At 61.0% G+C, this 19,435-nt stretch overlaps 1 protein-coding gene across 2 annotated transcripts in view; it reads right to left on the bottom strand.

The window, feature by feature from the left end:
• Positions 1 to 5,459: 5,459 nt before the first annotated feature.
• TAFA5 (TAFA chemokine like family member 5) overlaps positions 5,460 to 19,435 on the bottom strand; it is a 182,050-nt gene continuing 168,074 nt past the window's right edge. For both annotated transcript variants that reach the window (XM_032882757.1, XM_032882756.1), the window contains exon 4: positions 5,460 to 6,390. In XM_032882757.1, coding sequence (XP_032738648.1) covers positions 6,382 to 6,390 — 9 coding nt within the window. In that variant the 3' untranslated portion in view covers positions 5,460 to 6,381. The remainder of the gene's footprint in view (positions 6,391 to 19,435) is intronic.

A 19,435-nucleotide genomic window follows, 5' to 3' on the forward strand; every position in this document is an offset into this window, starting at 1 on the left:
ACCTGCCCTCAGTCCTACTGTCCCACGTTCGCTGGCCCAGAGAGGAGGGAGGCTCCTTGTTTGCGTCCTCGGCTGGTGCCAGGGAGGGGGACGGGCTGGGGCCGCCCCGGAGCAGCACGGGTGACCCCTGGGGGACGTCCCCAACCCCCCACACAAGAACAGCCCGTCTCAGCTGCTCCAGGAAGATGACATCATTTCTAGAAGACTGAGGGGCTTCCTTAATGCTTACAAAACTCAAGCTCGCTTCTTCCTCCAACCAGACTGGGCAGAAGGGAAAGCCAAAAGGGGGACACCGGGGTTCCTATTAGCGTCCACCGTTGGCAAAAGCTCCAGGCTCCCATGGGCTTCTGGCCTGCTGTGGGTCCACCTTCTCTGGTCCCGACTGAGCATATCCCAGTGACAGGGTTCTGGGAGCCCTGTTAGCATGTGTGCTGCTTTTCGGGGACAAGTCTGTGGGAGGACACAGGGCCAGGACTCTGCACGTGAGTCTAGGGCTCCTCCGAAGCCTGGAAGGGAAGCCAGCCCATCCCGTCTGCCCGGTGCTGCAAGGCCTAGTCCCCTGGGGTGGGTCCTGGGATCCCCATTAGTGTGGCCCACGCAGAGCTGGAGGGGCGTCTGGGTCTGTCCTTGGAATGGCAGGGCCAGCCTTGGACCTGCCCGCCGACCTGCACTTGTCGCCCATGGGCTGAGATGACTCTGCCCTCCCAGGGAGGGAGGGAAGTCAAGGGCTTTGCCAATGGGCCATGCGGCCACCCTCTGGCTGGGAGCGGACCAGGCCTAGGTCTGTGCGGGGTCAGACGGAGCATCACCCTCCCCCCCCGCCTCTCTCCAGAGGAGCGTCGGAGCCCTGGCCATGACCATGGGCTCAGCACGCATCATACTATCTCCCTGGGAGTGGGAGCTTTCCTTCTGCTCTATTCCCAGGACTGAGGCTGGGCTCAGGGAGCGGGTCGCTGGGTGCTTCCGTGTGGGTCAGTGTCTCGCGTGAACAGCGTCCCCTTGAGCAGACAGTAGTCAGGTTCCTGGAGGCCCTGGCCCCAGCCAGGAGACCTGGGCCTTCCACACGCCCTAGCGGCCATGCTCCCTGCCCCACCCTGATGTCACTAGCTGTGGGCCCGCCATCTGGCAGGGACCCTGGCAGCCCCATTCCTCCCAGGGGCCTTGCCCCGCCCACCTTCCCTAGCATCTCCCGAGCACAGAAAACACCGCCGTCTGCAGAGCGTGTGGGCGCCGTCGTGCTGGAGGACGGGCCGGGCCCGGGGGCATGGCTGGGCTTGCTCCTCTGTCATGGAGGGAGGTTCTCTCCCTGAGCCCGACCGCAGGGGACGCAGGACAACACCAAGGGCAGATCCGACCCCAGGAAGGAGACTGCGGCGCTGGTGGGAGGGAGAATGGGGTGACATTCGTAAAAGCAGAAAATAAATGTGGTTACTATTTGAGAGTAATTCCACGACTCTGGATGCCGAAGGAAGAATAAAAGACATTTAACATGCTGTGTTCCCCCTAAAGGAGGCGACAGCTGGACGGACGCTATGCACAAGCCCACAGACGTGGACCTGCCAGCACAGGAACGGGGCACCTAGAACCACGGACGTCCACGGGACTTCTCCGAGGCACAGCTGGTGTCCGGTGCTGAACACACAGACTGAGTGGTCAGGTGCTGGTGTGAGGCTGCCGGGGATGGGGACTAAGAGACAGATGGACACACAGACATCTGGAAAGAGACCACGAGGCTCACACGCAAACTGCTGGGACCTTGTTTAGAGACTGAGGCCGTGTGGAGACGCTGCCACCGGCAAACACAGCACCAGCAAAGGGCCTGCGGGAGGCGGGGGCATGGGTGCATTGATCTGCCTGCAGCCTGTCCCCCGTGTCCACATGTCCCTCCCCACCCTGCGTGCCAGCGAGAGGTCAGGGACAGCACCGTGTGATGTGTGGTCTCGTAGACTTTCTGTTTGGTGGGGAGGCCATCCATGAGTCATGGTGAGGGGCTGGGGAGGGCTGGGTGGGCACACGGGCGCAGGCGGCCAGCCGGACCCTGATGTTGGGACTTTAGGACACGTGTGCGTGGGGATGGTGGGGTGCTCTCCCCCGGCCACTGGAGGTCCCAGCCCCGGTCCCACCTCGGCCGGCTCCTCACCCATGGCCCCTCGCCCCATCTCCCCCACCCCTGCTCTGCTCCTGTGACCTCTCTGCTGAGCGGCAACGGCGCATCCCCCCCGCCCCAGCATCACTACTCCCTGGGGCCGTCCTTGGACCCCACACAGCCACACAGGGCCCTGCTCACCGGTCCTGCTGGGACCTGGGACCACCTTCAGGGCAGAAGAGCTGGGGCTGGGGTGGGAGGCACGGGAACCCCACCTCTTCTTGCTGAGCCCGGCACCCTGAGACGCTCCGGGTCTTCCCATCCTGCGAGGAGTTGTCGAGAGAAGCACACTCTCCACGGGCCCCAGCTTCTCAGGGTGACGGCCACTCAGGACAAGGATGGCCAAGTGGTATCCTCCTTTATGCCAGCAGGACGGGACTCCCGGCAGGAGAGGACGCAGCCACACAGGGTTGGGGGGGCACCTGGCGGGCTGGCAATGCCGGCTGGACAGCCCGAGCTTCTGAGGTGCGGCCACCACGGGAGAGCCCATCTCAGCAGCTCTCCGGGTGGACACCTCTGAGCGTGACCTTGAGGTCCCTGACCTTGGCGGTCCTTGTGGTCAGGAGTCGTGGAGGGCTTGTCCTTGGAACCCTGGCTCACAAGGTTCTCAGTGCATGAATGTCGTGGTTAGAAGGGGCCTCGTGGACACACACACGTGGACACACGCCGGCACGCACACACCACGCAGGCCACAGATGCACTCTCTGCCCCAGAGGCTGAGCGTGTCCACGCTCAGCCTGGCCTGTCCAGGAGCTGGGCTGGAACAGGAGGGCCCCCCTGTCTGGGGCTATGGGGTGACACTTGGCCACGGGGTCCTGCCTGACCCTGGTTGGTAGGCAGAGGCGCCGTCCCACTCTCCTGCTGCCCAGGCTCACGTCAGCACCTGGTCAGAGGCAGACGGGGGCCGCGGTGTGTGAGGCTGTCCTGCGGCAGCCTCCGTGCCCCTCTGCCCCTCCTGCCCACAGAGTGCTCCGGGGAGTGCTCCGGGGCAGACCACATGCGGCCGTGCCCACAGCAGTGAGGTGGGCCTCACACACCTCGTTCGGGCAGAGAGGACTTTCTCCAGCCTGGGAGTGGGCAGCAATCATGGCTGTCCCACCGGCTATATGAGCAGATGGAGGCCAACGGCTCAAGCCAGCGACGGACGGAAGGAGACGACACAAGCTTACTTCCGCACAGAAGCCTTTGCTGCGGGGCTGCAGGCTTGGTGGGTCTCCCCCCTTCATGGAGACGGACTCACAGGACACCTGTCCCCACGAGGTGCACTGGCTCGGGGGCATGAGGGGAGAGCCGTGCTTAGGTGAAGGTCAGGATCTGAGAGTTCCGGCGGTCTGTCCGATACCCTCCTGGCTCAGGCTGGAGGCGACCATCCTTCTCCGAATGGACCCTGGTGCTCATGACGCGAGTTATCCTTTCCTCTAGCCTCATGGTTTGCGGATTTCCCTGCAACGCACCCAGTGATGTCGGGCGCCCTGGTGCAAACAGCTCAGGTGGCCAAGCCTCCCAGGAGCCCCTGCTCCAACCACATTTCCTCCCTGTGACGGGCCCCCTCGGGCACCTCCAGCTCGGCTGTCCTCAGCATGGATGGCGGAAGGAGGCGTGGGGGCACACATCCTGGTCAGCTGGCCTGCCCCATCCCGTGCTCTGATGGCAGAGCCGAAGGCCGCCCCCCACAGCATGTCCCCGCTGCCCAGGGGGGGCCTGTGGCCGCTGTTGGGCCGGCATTCTGCCCCCTTCGTCCCCCCCAGGACAAGCCCGCTCTGTGGCCACCACGATGGCACCAAAGGCCAGGGATGTCTCCTTAAAATCAGGCACAGACTTCAGACGGCCCTTGGCTGACCCTCCCAGCCATGGCTCCCAGGGCTCATATTTTATAAGGGACTGACGGAAACGGACAGATGCGGCTTCCCCATCCCATCCAGGTTCAGCTGGAGGACTCTGGGCGGCAAAAACGGTCTGAAGCCAAAGATCCATGTGCAGATGGGGGCAGGTTTTCCTGGAAAGCGGGTCCTTTCGACGCGGGTCTCCTTTGGGTTCTGCTTCTGTGTCTGGGACTTGGCCTCCCCGTGCGAGGGGTGGGTGCTCACACGGGGGTGGGGGAGGGTCCGCTCGCCGGGGCCAGGCTTCTGGGAGCCCCCGGGCAGGCTCGGGAAGGAGGTCCCCGCCAGCCACGCCTGCTACGGCCCCAACCCAGGACACCGCAGCCCGTGAACAAAAGCCATGCTTACCAAAGGATTTTTTCTTTATTTTCATAATTTAGCTGAATCAACACAAAATTGAATACTGTAAAACAAGGGAAAAAACGCTGTAACATCTTAAACCTCCGGCATCTGCCTCTGGTCTACACTCACCGTGGGAAGACACAGGCTCAGGGAGGCGGCAGAGACACCCCCCTCACGGCTCCCGCCCCATCTGCACTGGGAAGCCCGCGCCCGCCCTGTCCCTCCCTCCAGGACACTCAGACGTCTGCTTGTGTGGCGACCTGAAAGGGAAATTAAATACTCGTGGACATTGAAACGGGTCTTAAATAAGTGGGTCTTCTCTCCTATCTTCAGTCTATGGGTTGCTAGGACAGCTTCTATACACTTATTATTATTTTTTTTACTTTTCTTTCTTTTTTTTTTTTTTTTTTAGTAGCATAGAACTAGCATAGTGGGCCTGTTAATCGGACTGTCAGGTAGTATATAGTTCAGCACAAACTCAGGAGAATGAAGGACCCCGTGGGACCGCGGCCCGGCCCGGGGACAGAGACGCGGACTGTCCCCTCGTCCCCGGGCCCAGCGACCCCGTGCTCCAGGGAGGGCGTGGGAAGGTCAGGCACCTGCCATTCTCTGCAGGGCGGCCTGCCGCAGCCCCTCCGCTGCCAGACGTGAAGACCGAGAGGGAGCGGGACATGGACAGGGAGAGGAGGTCTGGGGCCTCGGCCTCAGGGCCTGCCCGTGGGGGAGGGGCAGGGAAAGGGACACGGAACCCGTCGGAAGCAGCGTGACGGAGAGATGGCGCACTCGCCCTTCAGCGAGCTGGGCCCCGGGCGGGTACAGATGGCCACCTCCCCCCTGGGCACCCGCCACGGCTCCCGTGACGTCAGGCGCGTCCTCGGCCGCTGTCCCCGGAGTCTTGCCCTTCCGCGCCGGCCCCCTGCCCCCGCCCCGAGCCCTTTGGAGACACGGGTGCCCCGCCTGCTGCGTGGCCGGGGGGGCTACCACATTAATTGTTAAATAGGATTTTCTACAAATATACAACATATAAAAACTGTTAAATATATAACTTTAGGCTTTGCAAAATACATTTAATGATCTCTTTCAAACAAGTGTTACTTCAGGTTTCTTTAATTTGCTTTCTGGAGCTAAATGGTTGTGTCGAGCGGACAGCGGTCACGGGAGACCCAACATGCTCTTGGCGGATACTGGATTACCCCACTACCGGAGATGAGCTGCAGAGAGGCGTGTTTAACTGGTTAAAACAGAACGTGGTTTTAGTCGGTCCAGTCCAGCTAGGTACAGGGAGGGGGAGCGCGGTGCCCTGTGTCCCCGGCGAGCCGCACTGGCCCACGGCCGGGTCTGGGTGGGGGCATCGCCGGCTGGGCCCCGGGGGCTGCCGCGGCGTCCTCCGCCGGCTCGGCCCCTCTCAGCGCGCCCCGCGGTGTCCGTGGCAGCGAGGCCTCTGCCGGGGCCGCCCTCTGCGCCCCGCTGGCATGTCTCTGCCCCCACGGGCCCCGGCCGAGCCTGGGGACTCCGATGGCCAGGGCGAGTCCGAGTTAAAATAGATGTTTCTCTTTGGTCTATTGAGTATACTGAAATACGAAAATAAAAGTGATTCGGACAGTCTGGGGCACACGGAGAGGCCTCTTCTGTGCCCGAGGGCCAGTCCTCCCCCGGGCCTGGCGTGGTCTTCCTCTCCCGGGCTGGCTGGGCAGCCGTCCCCTGCGGCCGCGCCCTCGTCCTCCTTGGCGCGCACAGCCCCGGCCGCGGCCAGGGACGGCGGGTGAGGCCAGGCTCCCACGGACAGCCGGTGCGGCCCCCGCTGGGTGTCCCAGGCCAGACTCCTCACCGCGGTGCACACACTCAGCTCGGGACCCCGAGGAAGCAGGCTGTCCTTGACGGGCTACAGAGAGACGGAGGGTGGGCAGATGGTGGAGAGCGGGTTGAGTCCGCAGCAGACAGAGGACCGTGGCTGAGGCGTGGACTCTCCGGGGAGCCAAGGCCACTCCCGGGGCCCCTCTAGGGCTGCGTCTGTCAGGAGACCTGAGGAACAGAGAGAAGAGAGCGTCAGCCCCGCAGACACCAAGGGTCCCTGCTGGCAGCGGACATGCCCAGGACGAGGCCACCAGGCTGCACCACCCGCTCCAGACAAAGGCCGAGACTTCAAGGGGCCAGAGGAGGACTCCCTCACCGTCCCCAGCGACCGCGGCCCCTCGCCCGTCTCCACAGCAGTCACTCCCCTGCAACACTGGGGGACACCCTGGTGACATGCTGGCATCCAGAGCCTCCGTGGTTGACACATCATCTCCTCCTGTTTTACTCACCGCACCCACAGCCCCCGTCCCCAAGGCTGGGACGGGCACCCCTGGGACAGCGCTGCAGCGGGGGCCATACCCCGCTCCAGAAGACCCAGTGCATGGTGCCCTCCTCTCCCGGAGCGCAGGCCGTGCAGCCCGACGCGTGACCCTTCATCTCCGCAAGGCCACCCCTCACCCCCACCCCTGCGGGCGCCCGGATCCCTGCAGGTCCACACCTGCACGGTCACGCATTCATTCATTCATTCTGCAGATTTCAACAGCAGCTCCCCCCGCCCCACCCTGGGATCGGGGCCACAGGAGCGCTTCCCAAACTGGGAGGTCCCGGCAGCCGCGGGGTGACACTGGGCATGCCCACAGGGGAGGGAGGCCCGTGTTCGCGTGCTGCGAGGACGCCTCCTCCATGAGGCCCCACGTCCACCAGCACGCAGAGCCGGCTCCACGGCAGGGTCACGCTCTGGGAGGTCAGTTGCCCCCTGTGGACCAGTGAGCTGGGGTGCTGCCGCAGGGCCTGGGGGCACCCCTCTCCCCAGCCCCCATGTCCTCGAGATAAGACAGGAATCAGGCTTCCTTGCCGTGGAGACCGGGAGGCGTGACACTCCTCCTCGGGGCCTGGGGTGGTCAGTGCTGGGCCCGGCCGGCCTTCTGGAGCTTAGTGACCCTGCTCCTCCCCGGACATCGGAGCCTGGGTCCCGGGCATGGATGGGAGTGGGGCATCCACAGCAGCCCTGGGCCTGGGGCCTGCCCACTGTCCCTGGGGCCAGGCCGCTGGAGGGACAGGGTGTCCCAGGGGCAGGACCTCGAGGACAACAGTAGGTGGATGCCTGGCCACCGGGGACCCTGGTGGGACAGTGGGAATGGGGCTCAGAACCCATGGATTGGAGGGCGGACAGCGGTGTTGGGAACCAGGGCTCTGCGGGCAGCCGCCCTCTGCCGTGTGGGGACAGGACGACACGGCCACCATTACCCGGGTGGGTGCCTCCTCCCAGAGGCTCCAGCCACATGCTTGGCCACTAACCGTGGATTTCAGGTAACACAGCCACTGGCCTCCGGCATTTCCCAGTGCAGATATTTTAATTACGAAAATAGCTCTGACTAGGAACCCAGGAGACTCGAAGTGAAAGGCCACGGAGCTCCAGGCAGAGGGGCGAGCCTGGGACCCTGTGCAGGACACAAGACGCCCGTCTAGCAGCAGCTGCAGGAGAATCTGCAGGGAAGGGGTCCTGGAAGGTTGAGAGCTTGGGGTGACGGGCGGCAGGTCCCACCCAAGGGGGAGGCCACATCCGACTTGCACCCAGTGAGGCATCCTCTCCCGGTCTCACACAAACCCGCGGGCCCGTGAGCCAGGCTGACCCCTCTGAAGCTGGGCTTCGTGCCCCCTGTGAGATGGGACCCAGGCGGCAAGGGGTCCCCTCCTCTCCTGACTGGTGGGCCGAGGTCGGGAGGGTTGAGGCTTACAGCCTCGGAGCAAAGCTGTGTGTGAGGAACGACACTGGCCTTGCTGCCGGAGCTCAGCCCAGGGGCGCGAGCCCAGGACCAGGGTGCTGTCTGCCCCCAGCCCCCACCTGTAAGCTTGTGCAGCTCCACGTCCCCACTCCCGCAGTTCACACCCTAAAGCCTGTCCTGAGTCCACGCATATCTGTGCCGACTTCAGCGGACCAGCCGGTTACTCAGCGGCCTACCCAGTGCGGGGGTTCCTTTCCCTGCCCCAGAGGATCCCTGCCCCACCCTAGTGCTCCCCATCTTCCTACACACATGCCGGCCTCATGGTCCCTGCCACTGGGCAGACAGGGGCACAGACACCAAGTGCGGGAGAGCAGAGGTGTCCTCAGTGAGCACCGGGTGTCCCCACTAAAGCCGACCGGGACCGGACAGAGGAGCCCGGAGCCCAGTACATTGGACAGACGTGGACGCAGACCTGGCTTCCGTCCTCGGTGCCTGCCTGTTCCCTTCCTCCTGCCTCGAGGCCCGGGGTGGGAGCACAGCACAGAGAGGGTGCCCTGCAGAGGACAGAGTCTGGGCCCTGCTGCCCCGGCCTCTGCCTGACCCCAGGAGGGGACCCGCAGCCTGACGCCCACTGTCCTGGCCCAGCCCACGGCCCCTCCCTAGGCCTGTGACAGGGACTTGCACTTGCAGTTGGGGCTGTGGCATCAGGGTCCGGTGAGGCCTCCAGCGGGGTCCCCACCGACGTGGGCAGAAGCCAGCATAGCCGTTCCGGCCCCGGGAAAGCCAGATGCGTCTGTGGCTCAGGAAGCTTTAGGGGCGGCCCATCTCAGGGCCTGCACCAGCCGCCACGGCTCCACGGAAACAGATGGTGTGTGGGCCTCTGCCGGGGAGGGGTGTTGCTGGCCGGGTTCACTGGCCTCCGGCCTCCTTCCTCAGGAAAACCTGCTCTGTCGCATCCTGGAAGGTGCCCCTCACCTGGAGAGCTCATGGCTGGGTTCCCGTGACAACAAAGTGAGTCACCCCCACATGAGGGGCTGCCACCAGCTCAGGGACGAGCTTGGCCCATGACCCTTGGCTTGGAGGGACCACCACGAGAGCCATCTCAGGCTTTCGGACAGTCCTTGTGAACACCCCGCCTCCCGAGAACACGCCCTCTCTGGGAGACCCTGCGTCACCTGTATGTGGCCCCCGGGCAGCAGGTGGGGTCCCTCCAGCCACAACCCATCTCCCTGGGGAAGGGTCCCGAGCAGGTAGATCCTGAGCCCCGTCGGCCCCAGGAGGTTCTCGCCGACCCTGCGGCGGTGCTGGGGGTGCATCGGGGTCCAGTCCCAACGGGTCATTCCACCCGCCCCGGAACGCACGTGTTCTCCGCGGGGACGGGCAGGCTGCTCGCAGTATCTGGCCGCTGCAAAGCATCGTTTAAAAAACAAAACAGAGCTCCCCAGGCCCTGCGAGTCCAGCGACCATGGTCTCCGCTCCTCATTAAAGCCCGTGTTCGGCGTTGGGTTGGGACAAGTGTTCTGCACGCGGGAGCGCGGTGTTCTGGATTGCGAGTCCGGAACAAAAGGTCCTGATAAACAGCAGACACATGGGCTCCGTGAGCCGTGCGGGAGGCAGCCTGTGCTGACAGGCTCGGGACAACGAGAGCCGTTGCCATGGGGAAGATAAGACACAACCGGGAGGAGCTTCTGGAAAGGCTGCCGTCATCCCTCCCGAGTCCCGCCATCTGTGTCTCTTCTCCGGGACCGTCCCTGCGGCTGTGCGGCTGGTCCGCGAGGAAGACCGGACCCCACGTCCTCCCCCAACCCGAGCTCGCGAGAGCGGCTGGAATGGCCGTGGTTTGCTGTTGGGTTTTAAAAAACAACAACTCAAAACAGTGTGACGTGGCCCAGGGCAGCTGTTCCGGTAATGCAGCGAGGCCGCGGTCTCAGGCACGTCCTGTGCACACCCTCCCCTCGGACATCTGGGCAGGGGCGTCTGGGTGGGTGGGGGGTGAGCTCAAAGCTCCCTGCGCTTGCTCGCTGCATCCACTCCCCTGTCCGTCTGTCCTCCAGGCCTGTGTCTCGCTGCGTCCTGGGCTCATGCTGCAGGGTGCTTGGGTGGGGGTTCGCAGGGGATGTGAGGTCCCGGCCTCTCGTGGGGACGAGGCTCCAGCACTGGCCCAGGGGGCAGGAGGGCCGTGTGGGTGGGAGGATAGGCTCAGAGGTCCCTCCTGCTCCAGCCCAAGAATGAGTTTGGACCAGCGCCCCCCTGCCCCCCACCCCCCAGGTCCTGGGGCCAAAACCAGGCCACTGCTTCCCAGGAGCCTTGAGGGCTCATGTTCTGCTCCTGCTGCTTCAGGAGCACTTAGTAGACACAGAGACAAGCAGCTCGCCCCCCGGAGCCCACAGCCCCCAGGGCCAGGTGCTGGGCCCCCATCCTCTGTGAAATGTCTCCCAAACCAGGGCAGCCGGCTGTGAGGACATGTGACACACGGCGGGCCTGTCAGCTCTGGGGAGCGTGTCCCGGGCCGCGGGCCGTTGGACGGTGCTGGCTGGGCCTTCCCGGAGCTGCTCCTGCAGAGGCCACACGGTGCCTCGGTGAGGGGGTGGTAGGGCCTGGTGCACAGGGCAGCCCAGACAAGGTGCCGAGCTCACTGGGCTGGGTCACCCGTCCCTGTCATGGCCTCACCACGATCCCTTCCTCCTCGTAAGCAGCACGGTAAACCCCGGTGCCCGGCGTGAGCCTCTGGACGCTGCTGTGTGTCGTCAGCCCCAAAGCACCGACGGGCCTGAGGCGCCAGCGGGAGCGGCCGGCTGACCCCGGGGCCCACAACCCCCGTCCACAAGGCCTGTGCGCCACCCACCATCCCCGGGGCGTGGGCAGATCGGGAGTGAGACGGGCCCCTTGCTGAGCGGGTTAGGACCTAGCGAGAGGCGGGAGGGCCGCCCGTGGCACACACGAGGGCCGGGACTCACTGACTCTCAGAGTCGGCACGTGTGGGCGCTCGTCGGACTCCCACTTGCACAGCGCACCGGGCGGTCCCAGGACAGGAGCGGGGCGGGTCCCCTGAGCTGGCTGGTTCCACTCTTGCCTGCCGTGGGCACGGACGGCAGCCGCAGGGATGAAGGGATGAGCACACGCAGGGGGGTGAAGGGCGGCGTGCGTGTGGGTGCCGCAGAGAAGGCACGAGAGAGGGGCACAGAGACGGGAGAACAGGGCAGAGAGGCTGGGAGGGGAGCCCGGGGCATGGGCGGAGCCACCACAAGCCCCTCCCCCACATCTCAACCTGTATCCTTGTTAGTCCTTCCGAGCACCGAGCACCAGCACCCGTCCTCTGTTGCATCTGAGCCGCTGCAGAGGCTGCCCGCGTCACCCCGTGGGACGCCAGCCACTAAGCCCGGCCGCAGGGATGCAGCACCTGGACACGCACATCCTGGGGGCAAGCGGCCAGCGGCTCTAGCCAGGGCCTCAGGGGAGCACGGGCCGGCACCGAATGTGCAGCCCTTCTGTGCCACGAGGCACAGAGCTCCCTTCCTCTCCCTCCAGCGTCCCAGGCAGGTCCTCACCCAGAACCGGCTCCACCGGAGCCCCCTACCGTCCCCTTCCTGCAGAGCACGGCCCAGGAACGGCCATCTCCTGCCCGGATTTCGTTACTTGTGAGATGTGGGGTTTTATAAAGAACGTGGTCTGGGCTATTCCTGCTCGTGCAGACTCCAGAAAGGTGCTCCGCTCCCCACACGCTCAGTTTCTGCATCCACTAAATGGGAACATGAAAAGGGATCGGCTGAGAAGTGTCCCCGCTGCCCAGGAGTGAGGGTGTGAAGACCGGCTGCTGGCCGGTGAGCTGGGGAGGATCGCAGGGCCCCGTTTTCAGTGCGACACGCTCCTGTGTGGCCGCGCTGCTGTCCAGGGTCCTGTGGGTCCACAGGGGCCGCCCGAGGAGAGAAAGGAAGCTGGTCTCTCCGGTCTCAGAGGAAGGGACCTCACCGGGGGCAGACGTCTGCCAAGGAAGCCCGTTCTCACTGAGAATTCCCACCATCGGCTGGGGCCGCCCTCATCCCAGAGAATCGCTCCCACAGGGCCTGAGCCCTCTGAGCCTCGAGGTGGCTCGCTCCCCGGCCAGGCAGGGCAGCCGGCACACAGCCTGGGTTGCAGGCTCACAGGAAGCCGCATGCGACACGGAGAAAGAGGCTCTGAAGGTCCAGAAGGATCCTGCTTCCGGCTTCGTAAGGACCTTCAAGTTCTTACTCTACTTTTTACCAATGGGAAGCAGAACTCAGAGACGGTGTCCCTGTGAGAAAGCCCATGGGGAAGCCATCAGTGGGATCCTGCAAGTAACAGGACAAGGGCTGGAGGGGATGCAGGGCAGGGCGCTGGGAGCGGCCCCCAGCCGATGGCCACAGAGAACAGACTCTTCCCTGAGCCGTGGGTGAAACCCTGCCCCGCCCACACCTGGGAGCCCCGTGAGGCCTCGGGCACACCTGCTGGGCTTCCGGCCACAGAGCGGGGAGAGGACACGTGTGCCGTCCTCGTCGCTGTTCGCAGTGACTCGTTATGCAGCACGGAAAACCGAGGCACCCTACGGACCAGCTGAGCTCGTGAATTCGCCTTAAAACAACACGTTTGGGGAGCGTGGGTGCCCCGTTGTCAGGAGCCCCGTGTTAGTCCCGCTCTACTTAATAAAGGGCTCTGGCGCGGACGACGTCCGGGGGGCGGTGTGTGCTCACCCCCATCTGCCGGGGCCCCTTCTCCTGGAGAGCAACTCGGGGGTCTGCACGTCTCCTGCTGGGAGCGGCGAGGGAGGGGACCCTCCCCAGAGCAAGGACGGCAGAGTTGTGCCCGCCCTGCCCGCCTCACAGGCCCCGAACTGTGGAGACAGAAGGAGGGCTCTCACGGGGGACCGCACGGGCCTGCAATGCTCCACCGTGACACGGGGAAGTTCACGCAGGTCACGACGTCACCACCTGTGCGGCTGCACGCTTGAGGCGTGCCCGTCCCTACTCAGAGTCACACCACAATCTAAAAAGTCGTGGTAACATTCAGGGAAGGTCCTTGATTCCCTCTGACTATGGTAAGCCCCTCCTGGCCTCCACCACAAGCACCAGCCTCTCCGGGCCGGGCAGAGGACAGAGGGAAGAGCCTGGTGCTCGTGACCATGTGCGGGCCCCTCGGGGTCACAGGGTGACAGCTCCCTTCCCCAGCCACAGAGGGTCCTTCAACACCAGCTGTGCTCTAAGAGGAAACCCCCACTTAGCATCTAGCTGGAGGGTGAGGCCCTCCACCCTGAGCCAGGCTCTGGGCCCCAGAACCCCCCAGAGGCCACCAGCTCTGTCTGCTCTGCTGGGGAGTCCGACGGACTGGTCCCTGGACTCCATGCTCTTAGCACAGGATTCTGAGAGGTGACGGCTCTGCCCTATCTGTGGGAGGCTGGGACCCCCGCGACCTCCTGCCCACATGCTGCCCGGCTTCTCCAGGGAAGTGTCCCCGTGCCCCGGCGGGTCCCCTCCAGCCCTCTACCTGTGGGAGGATGGACTGGCTTTCCCCCTCCCTAAAGCCCGGCTGCCGGGCGGCATTTCCAAAAGGTGCACTGACAACCGCAGGAAAGCTTTGCTACCAGATTCCTATCCTCTCTGTCCCCGCCCCAAGGCAGCGCCAGCTTTGAAGTCCGTCCCTCACCTGTGCTAATCTGGGGCAGGGCCGCCCGCAGCATCAGAGCAGCAGGCCTCAGCCCCCTGCCGCCCGCAGCAGACCCGTGGCCCACGTTCACGGGCGGTGGGATCAAGGGGACACGGAGATGACAGAGTGGGCGGGAGCTACCCTTCACAGAGCCAGACACGCTCCGGCTGAGAGCAGCGTCCGCAGCGGCGAGGGCGGGCCCGGCGTGCTCGGGATCAGACCCTTTCCCAGGTCTCCCTCCTGGGTCCGCTCACGGTGGGGAGGTCACCTCTGCATGGCCAGGTCTGGGCCTCTGAGCGGAACCAGGCGGTGCCTGCGGGCACTGTCCGTCCAGGAACGGGGGGACCGGGCGGAGGAGTGGTCCTAGGGACACGTCCGTCTTCCTGTTGGCTCGTGGCGGCTTCACTGGGATCCAGCAGGCGCGACACACAATCACACCTTCAGAGGGTGAGGCCCACGCCTTTGTGTGGCCAACGCCACGGCCCGTGTGGAAGACTCGCTCCCAGGAGCCGCCCGGAGACGTCAGCGGTCACTGCCATGCTCCGCCAGCCCCCGCGGCCCTCGGCAGACGTCCTGCCTCCACGGATCTGCCTCTTCTCAATGTTTCCTGCACACGAGTCACACCGCACGTGGCTTTTGTGTCTGGCTTCTTGTGCCGTGTGTGACGCATCCTGGGCTGGTCCATACTGTGGCCCGTCGAAGGCCCGTCCTTTGGCTGAATGACAGCCCGGGACCGGCTTGACCAGTTTGCCGACGGTTCGTCAGCGGGTGGGCTCTGGGCCGCCCCCACCTGCCGCGGCTTTGCTTCCGGCCGCGGCCATCCTGCGAGCACACGTGGGCTTCCACGGCTCGTGGCCGGACACCCACGGTCCCGCGGGACAGCGACGGCTGCTCGTGCCGTGACTCCGCGTTTCACTCTGGAGCGACTGCCAGCCTGCCCTCCCGGGGCCTGGGCGTGTCTTTCTGCTTCTCTTGACGCCTACCCCTTGAGCACTTTCCAGAAAGACGGACAAGTCCGCATTCTCCCCGACCCCTCGTGAGGCCTCAGAATGACACCGGGTGGGATTAAAGCAAACAGCGCAGAAGCGCCTCCTTCGTGCGTGGCCGTTGCTGCCTGACCGTGTCTCTTCCTGCTTTCCTTGGTTATTCCCATGTGGGGTTTTAGGAACTCTCTACCTGTGGGCTATACTCATCTCTCACAGGCTACACTCATCTCCGTCCACATGCCGTCCCTCCCCCACGTGGTTTGGCAACCAGCCATGGCTGACACGGAGCATGACTCGGCCCCTCTGTGGCTCCGTGTCCTCCTCTGAGACGCGGGCGACGGCAGCCCGCAGCTCACGTGCGGATGTGGGCATGAACTAGTGAATTTGTGCACACGCGTCCACAGCAGCTGAGCATGTGTCACTAGTGTCTGGGTGTCCCCGGCTGTTCTGGATTTACTAGGACACATCCCTGTCCCCGGCCCGCACCCAGACTCCCTCACACACTTCCTCCGGCTGCCCCACACTCAGGCGCCGTAGTGCGGTCCACCATCTCCCAGGAGTTTGGGGTGCCCTGTGGTGAGAGGTAACACTCCAGCGTGAGCTGTCCCCAAATATGAAGCCTGTCTTCCCCCACCTGCCACTGGGGACCTGTCCCTTCCCCACCAGTCAGTGCAGCCCGCAGTCCCCTCGCCCCGATGCCAGGGTTCCCCTCAGGGCCACGTGGTCTGCTCCGTGGGGCAGAAAGTCACAGTAGGAAGACCAAATTTTCTCAGGTTTTAAGTGTGTCCTCAGGACTTGGACAAACTCCTTCCCTGTATCAAGGACAAGGCGGGTACCTGGTGGGGGGCAGCCCGGGGCTCAGCCAGTCACAAGCTTCCCCTGCACACCCAGGCGCACACCAGTGGGACGTGGGTACCAGGGTGACCTCTGTCCCAAAGCCTTCCCACACTGGGACGTGTCTGCACGCCCAGCTAAAATGGAAAATCACGTGTGATGTGCGTAAATCTTCATCAGGGACTGGACTGAAACTGTATTAAATCTAAAAATTGTCTCTGAAAGAACAGACAACCGCACAGGGCTTGGGCATGCATGGACTTTAACCAAATATGTGGCAGCTTTTTGTTTATTTATCCCAATCTCTTTAAAGCTCTCCCAGTAAGACTCTGCCACTACCTTTACACAGGTGACCAGCCTCTTCTTGCGGAAGTTATTTCAAGTTTTTCATACGTTTCCTGCTGCGTTTCGCAGAGACCTGGCCTCCCTCATGTTTACTCGGGTTTATTTTACTGACATATTTTATGAAACCATGACTGTCCTGAAACCTATGTGCCCGCAAACTCTCCCCCTGGCCAGGTAGGCAGGTTTCTTCCTCGAGTCCGCCTGCAAGCTCGCCGGTGCTCACGTCCTCAAGGACACGCTCCTCTCCTGCTGCTTCCTCGCCCGGCAGGCAGGCTCGGAGGACCTGCGTCGGCCTCGTGGGGCGGGCAAACTCACGCTGGCAAGGCCTGAGCCGTGCAAGTTTCAGCTTCGGAAGGTCTCTCCTGCCACCCCCTGGCTCTGCCCCCTCGGCACAGAGGCAGCCCTGGAGCGTCTGAGTGAAACAGGCTTGTTCCAATAAAACTTTATTCATAAAAATAGGTCGTGGGCCAGATTTGACCTCGGTTTGCTGACCTCTGATCTAGACCACAACTTGTCTGTGTCTATGAAAACTTAGGGCTGAACACAAGTAGAGAACCTTCTGTATTCATAATTTGTCCAATTTAATAAGCTCTTCAACTAGTTTCCAAGGCACCTCAGCGGCTCCTGCAGAATTCTGGAAGCACCTGTTTACGTCATCGGTGAGTAATAAACATTGCATTTTCTCATACCAAATAATGATTGCATCTGCCAGATCTTCCAGAAGGTCATCGTGGGGACGGCTGCAGGCCTGCACCTACTGCCAGCCTCAGTCCTGATGGGCACAGGGCAGGGGTCCGGCTCTAAGGGCCATGCTGGCACTCCTTTCAGGTGGACAAGAGGCTCCAGGGGGCCTGCCTTCTCCTCCAGGTTAGCCGGGAGCTCTGCTGGTCCTGATGCTGTGGCTGGTTTGGTGTTTTCCTTAGGAACCAGTGTGGTACCTGCCCAGCGCCTTTTCAGCGTCTGCTTACTGACAGCACATTTTTATCTGACTATCCTTTGGGCTTGGTCATCCTTGCTGATTCTAAAATATTAACAACATATTATTCTTTCTTACATAAATCTACTTTTGTGTTGTGTCAAAGGACCACAGGACTCAGCACACTGTTGCTTGATGTAGGGAGAGGTGACATGTGTCCCAGTCATGCCTGCACATTCCAGGGAGCAGGGATCCCCTGACGTATCCACAACCTCAAAGCAATGCAGAGTACACGAGGGCCTCACGGGCACTTTGCTGAACCAGTCCAGTGCCCAGCACGGTGCCAGTCCCGTATCGCAGACTGAGTCTTCACAGAACACAGTGGTTCCATGTGTGCTCTCCTACCCTTGGGGAGATTTCCAGCATCAGGGTTTCACTAGTCCCTAAAATGAACTGGGCAGTTTCCCAGTATTTGGGGAAAGGACACCTGCACATTAATGTTTTAAAGACCGTGCCTGGTAAGCCATCTCTGTCTGGGATTTCTACTGGTGGATGTTAATGCCTGTCTACTCCTTAGTTATGATGGTAATTTGCACCCCAGGAAATCATATAAGTACTGAAACCCTATAGACGTGGTGATCAGTACACAAGCTGTGTATGCACTCTTGAATGATCTGAGACCCCAATACTGGCTGGTTTTCCCTCCTTCCTATCAGATTTATTTTCTAACAAAAAATTTGCACATGACAGAGGTCAGAGTGCGTCTTTGTGGTTTTGCCAGTTACACAGTGAAGGATCACGTCCATGTCTTTCTTTTGAAAGTTCACTGATGGGGCGCCTGGGTGGCCCCTGGACGGCATCCGACTTTGATTTCGGATCAGATCGTGATCTCAGGGTCATGGGATCAAGCCCCGTGTCAGGCTCTGTGCTCAACCCAGAGTCTGCTTCAGATTCTCTCCCTGTCGGCCCCTCCCCAACCCTGGATGCATGGGTGCTCGCGCGCATGCTCTCTCTCTCTTTTAAATAAATAAATAAATAAATAAATAAGTCTTTTAAAAAAAATTCACTAATATTCCTATTTCACGTTTAGCCTCTTTCTCCTCTCCTCTTGAGGGTGGCTTCTCCATAAGTTAGGTTATTTTCATTCTTCCTGATCTAAAAATTAAGTTCTCTAAAGACACGAGTATTTCACCGTGTCTGCAAACACACCGTGTGTCAGCCTCAGAACATGCAGAATGTGATTCAACAACAAGGACATGTGGACTCGGCCATCAGGGATGTGCCGGCTCTGCTCTGAGGTTACTGGTCAAACCCCTTCAATCTTAAGGCAGCCCGGGAGGCGAGGAGCGCCATTCCACCCATTTTCCAGATGTTGATGGTGAGGCACAGAGAGTTAGGTGACAGGTGCTTCGCTAGCAGACTGACTTCAGGCCCTGAACATGGCTGCATGAGCTTGACTACACACCGTCTTTCACCTTTCCCGCCCTGCCCCGCCAAAACATTGTGGGAAAGTACTGGCTGATATGGTTATTATTATTATTATTATTATTATTTTGCAATATTTTAAACAGATGTAACAAGACTGGAAAAGACGGTCGCCACATTTCTGTGCAAGTTCAGCTCACAACCTGGATTACGGATTCTTCTGCACAGATTTCATGCATGATGGGGAATTAGAAGCAGCCTGTTCATTTGTTAAAATGCTCAATAAGTAGCTGCAAATTCAGTCATGAAATTTTTATTATTCAGAAGATCTGCTTCCTGGTTTTTTAAATTGTTGCTTTGGATGGCTTTTTACTTGACCTTAATGCAGGTTAAAGGGTTGTTTAAATTTTGAACTAAAAATCGTGTTCCTGATCATTTTGTTAATTTGCAGTTGGGCTTGCCTCATAGAAATGTAGGTGCATCCATGCATTTCTGTGGCACGTTCATTGCTTTGAACTGCAACGTATCCATACGTGTCAATAATCACATATACTCGTGTGATCTTGTGTGTATCGATATATGACTTGCTGTCCCAATCTAATCATCTTACCTGCTGACTTCCTTTTCCTCTCCTTGGCCGGGTGCACTGTCGTGTATTCTTTGCTTTAACACTTTTAGTTCGTTAGATGTGCCTTTAGAAGGCAACGTACATTTGACCACCTTAGAAGCCTGATTTCAACAGTCTCTGCCTTTCAGCCGGGGAGATTAACCCGTGTACGTTTATTGTCACCATGGGTACGGTGGTTCCATCATAAGCAGCATGCCCCATCCTGATTTCTGGTCATGCTGCTTTCTTGGGTCATTTTTTCACACACACACGACATTTCACCTGCTTTCCCTCCTGCCATGGTTTGAGGAAATCATATTCTTGCTCCCATTAGTGGTGGCCTTTCTGTTAATCTTATGCACTCTTAATGATTACGCCATTTGTCTAATGACTTGAGTCATTACGGCTCCCTCTACGGCACAGATAGACATTAAGTGGCTCTTTTCTTACTCGGCAGCTGCCCACCTCCCACCCTTTTCTAATTCAGTCAGAGATTACAGATCAGTTTGCTATTACACAGAAATTGTTTCTCAGTAATAAACACAGTATATTACAT

The sequence above is a fragment of the Lontra canadensis genome, unplaced genomic scaffold (assembly GCF_010015895.1).
Source record: "Lontra canadensis isolate GAN:19392208 unplaced genomic scaffold, GSC_riverotter_1.0 scaffold84, whole genome shotgun sequence".
NCBI lineage: Eukaryota > Metazoa > Chordata > Mammalia > Carnivora > Mustelidae > Lontra > Lontra canadensis.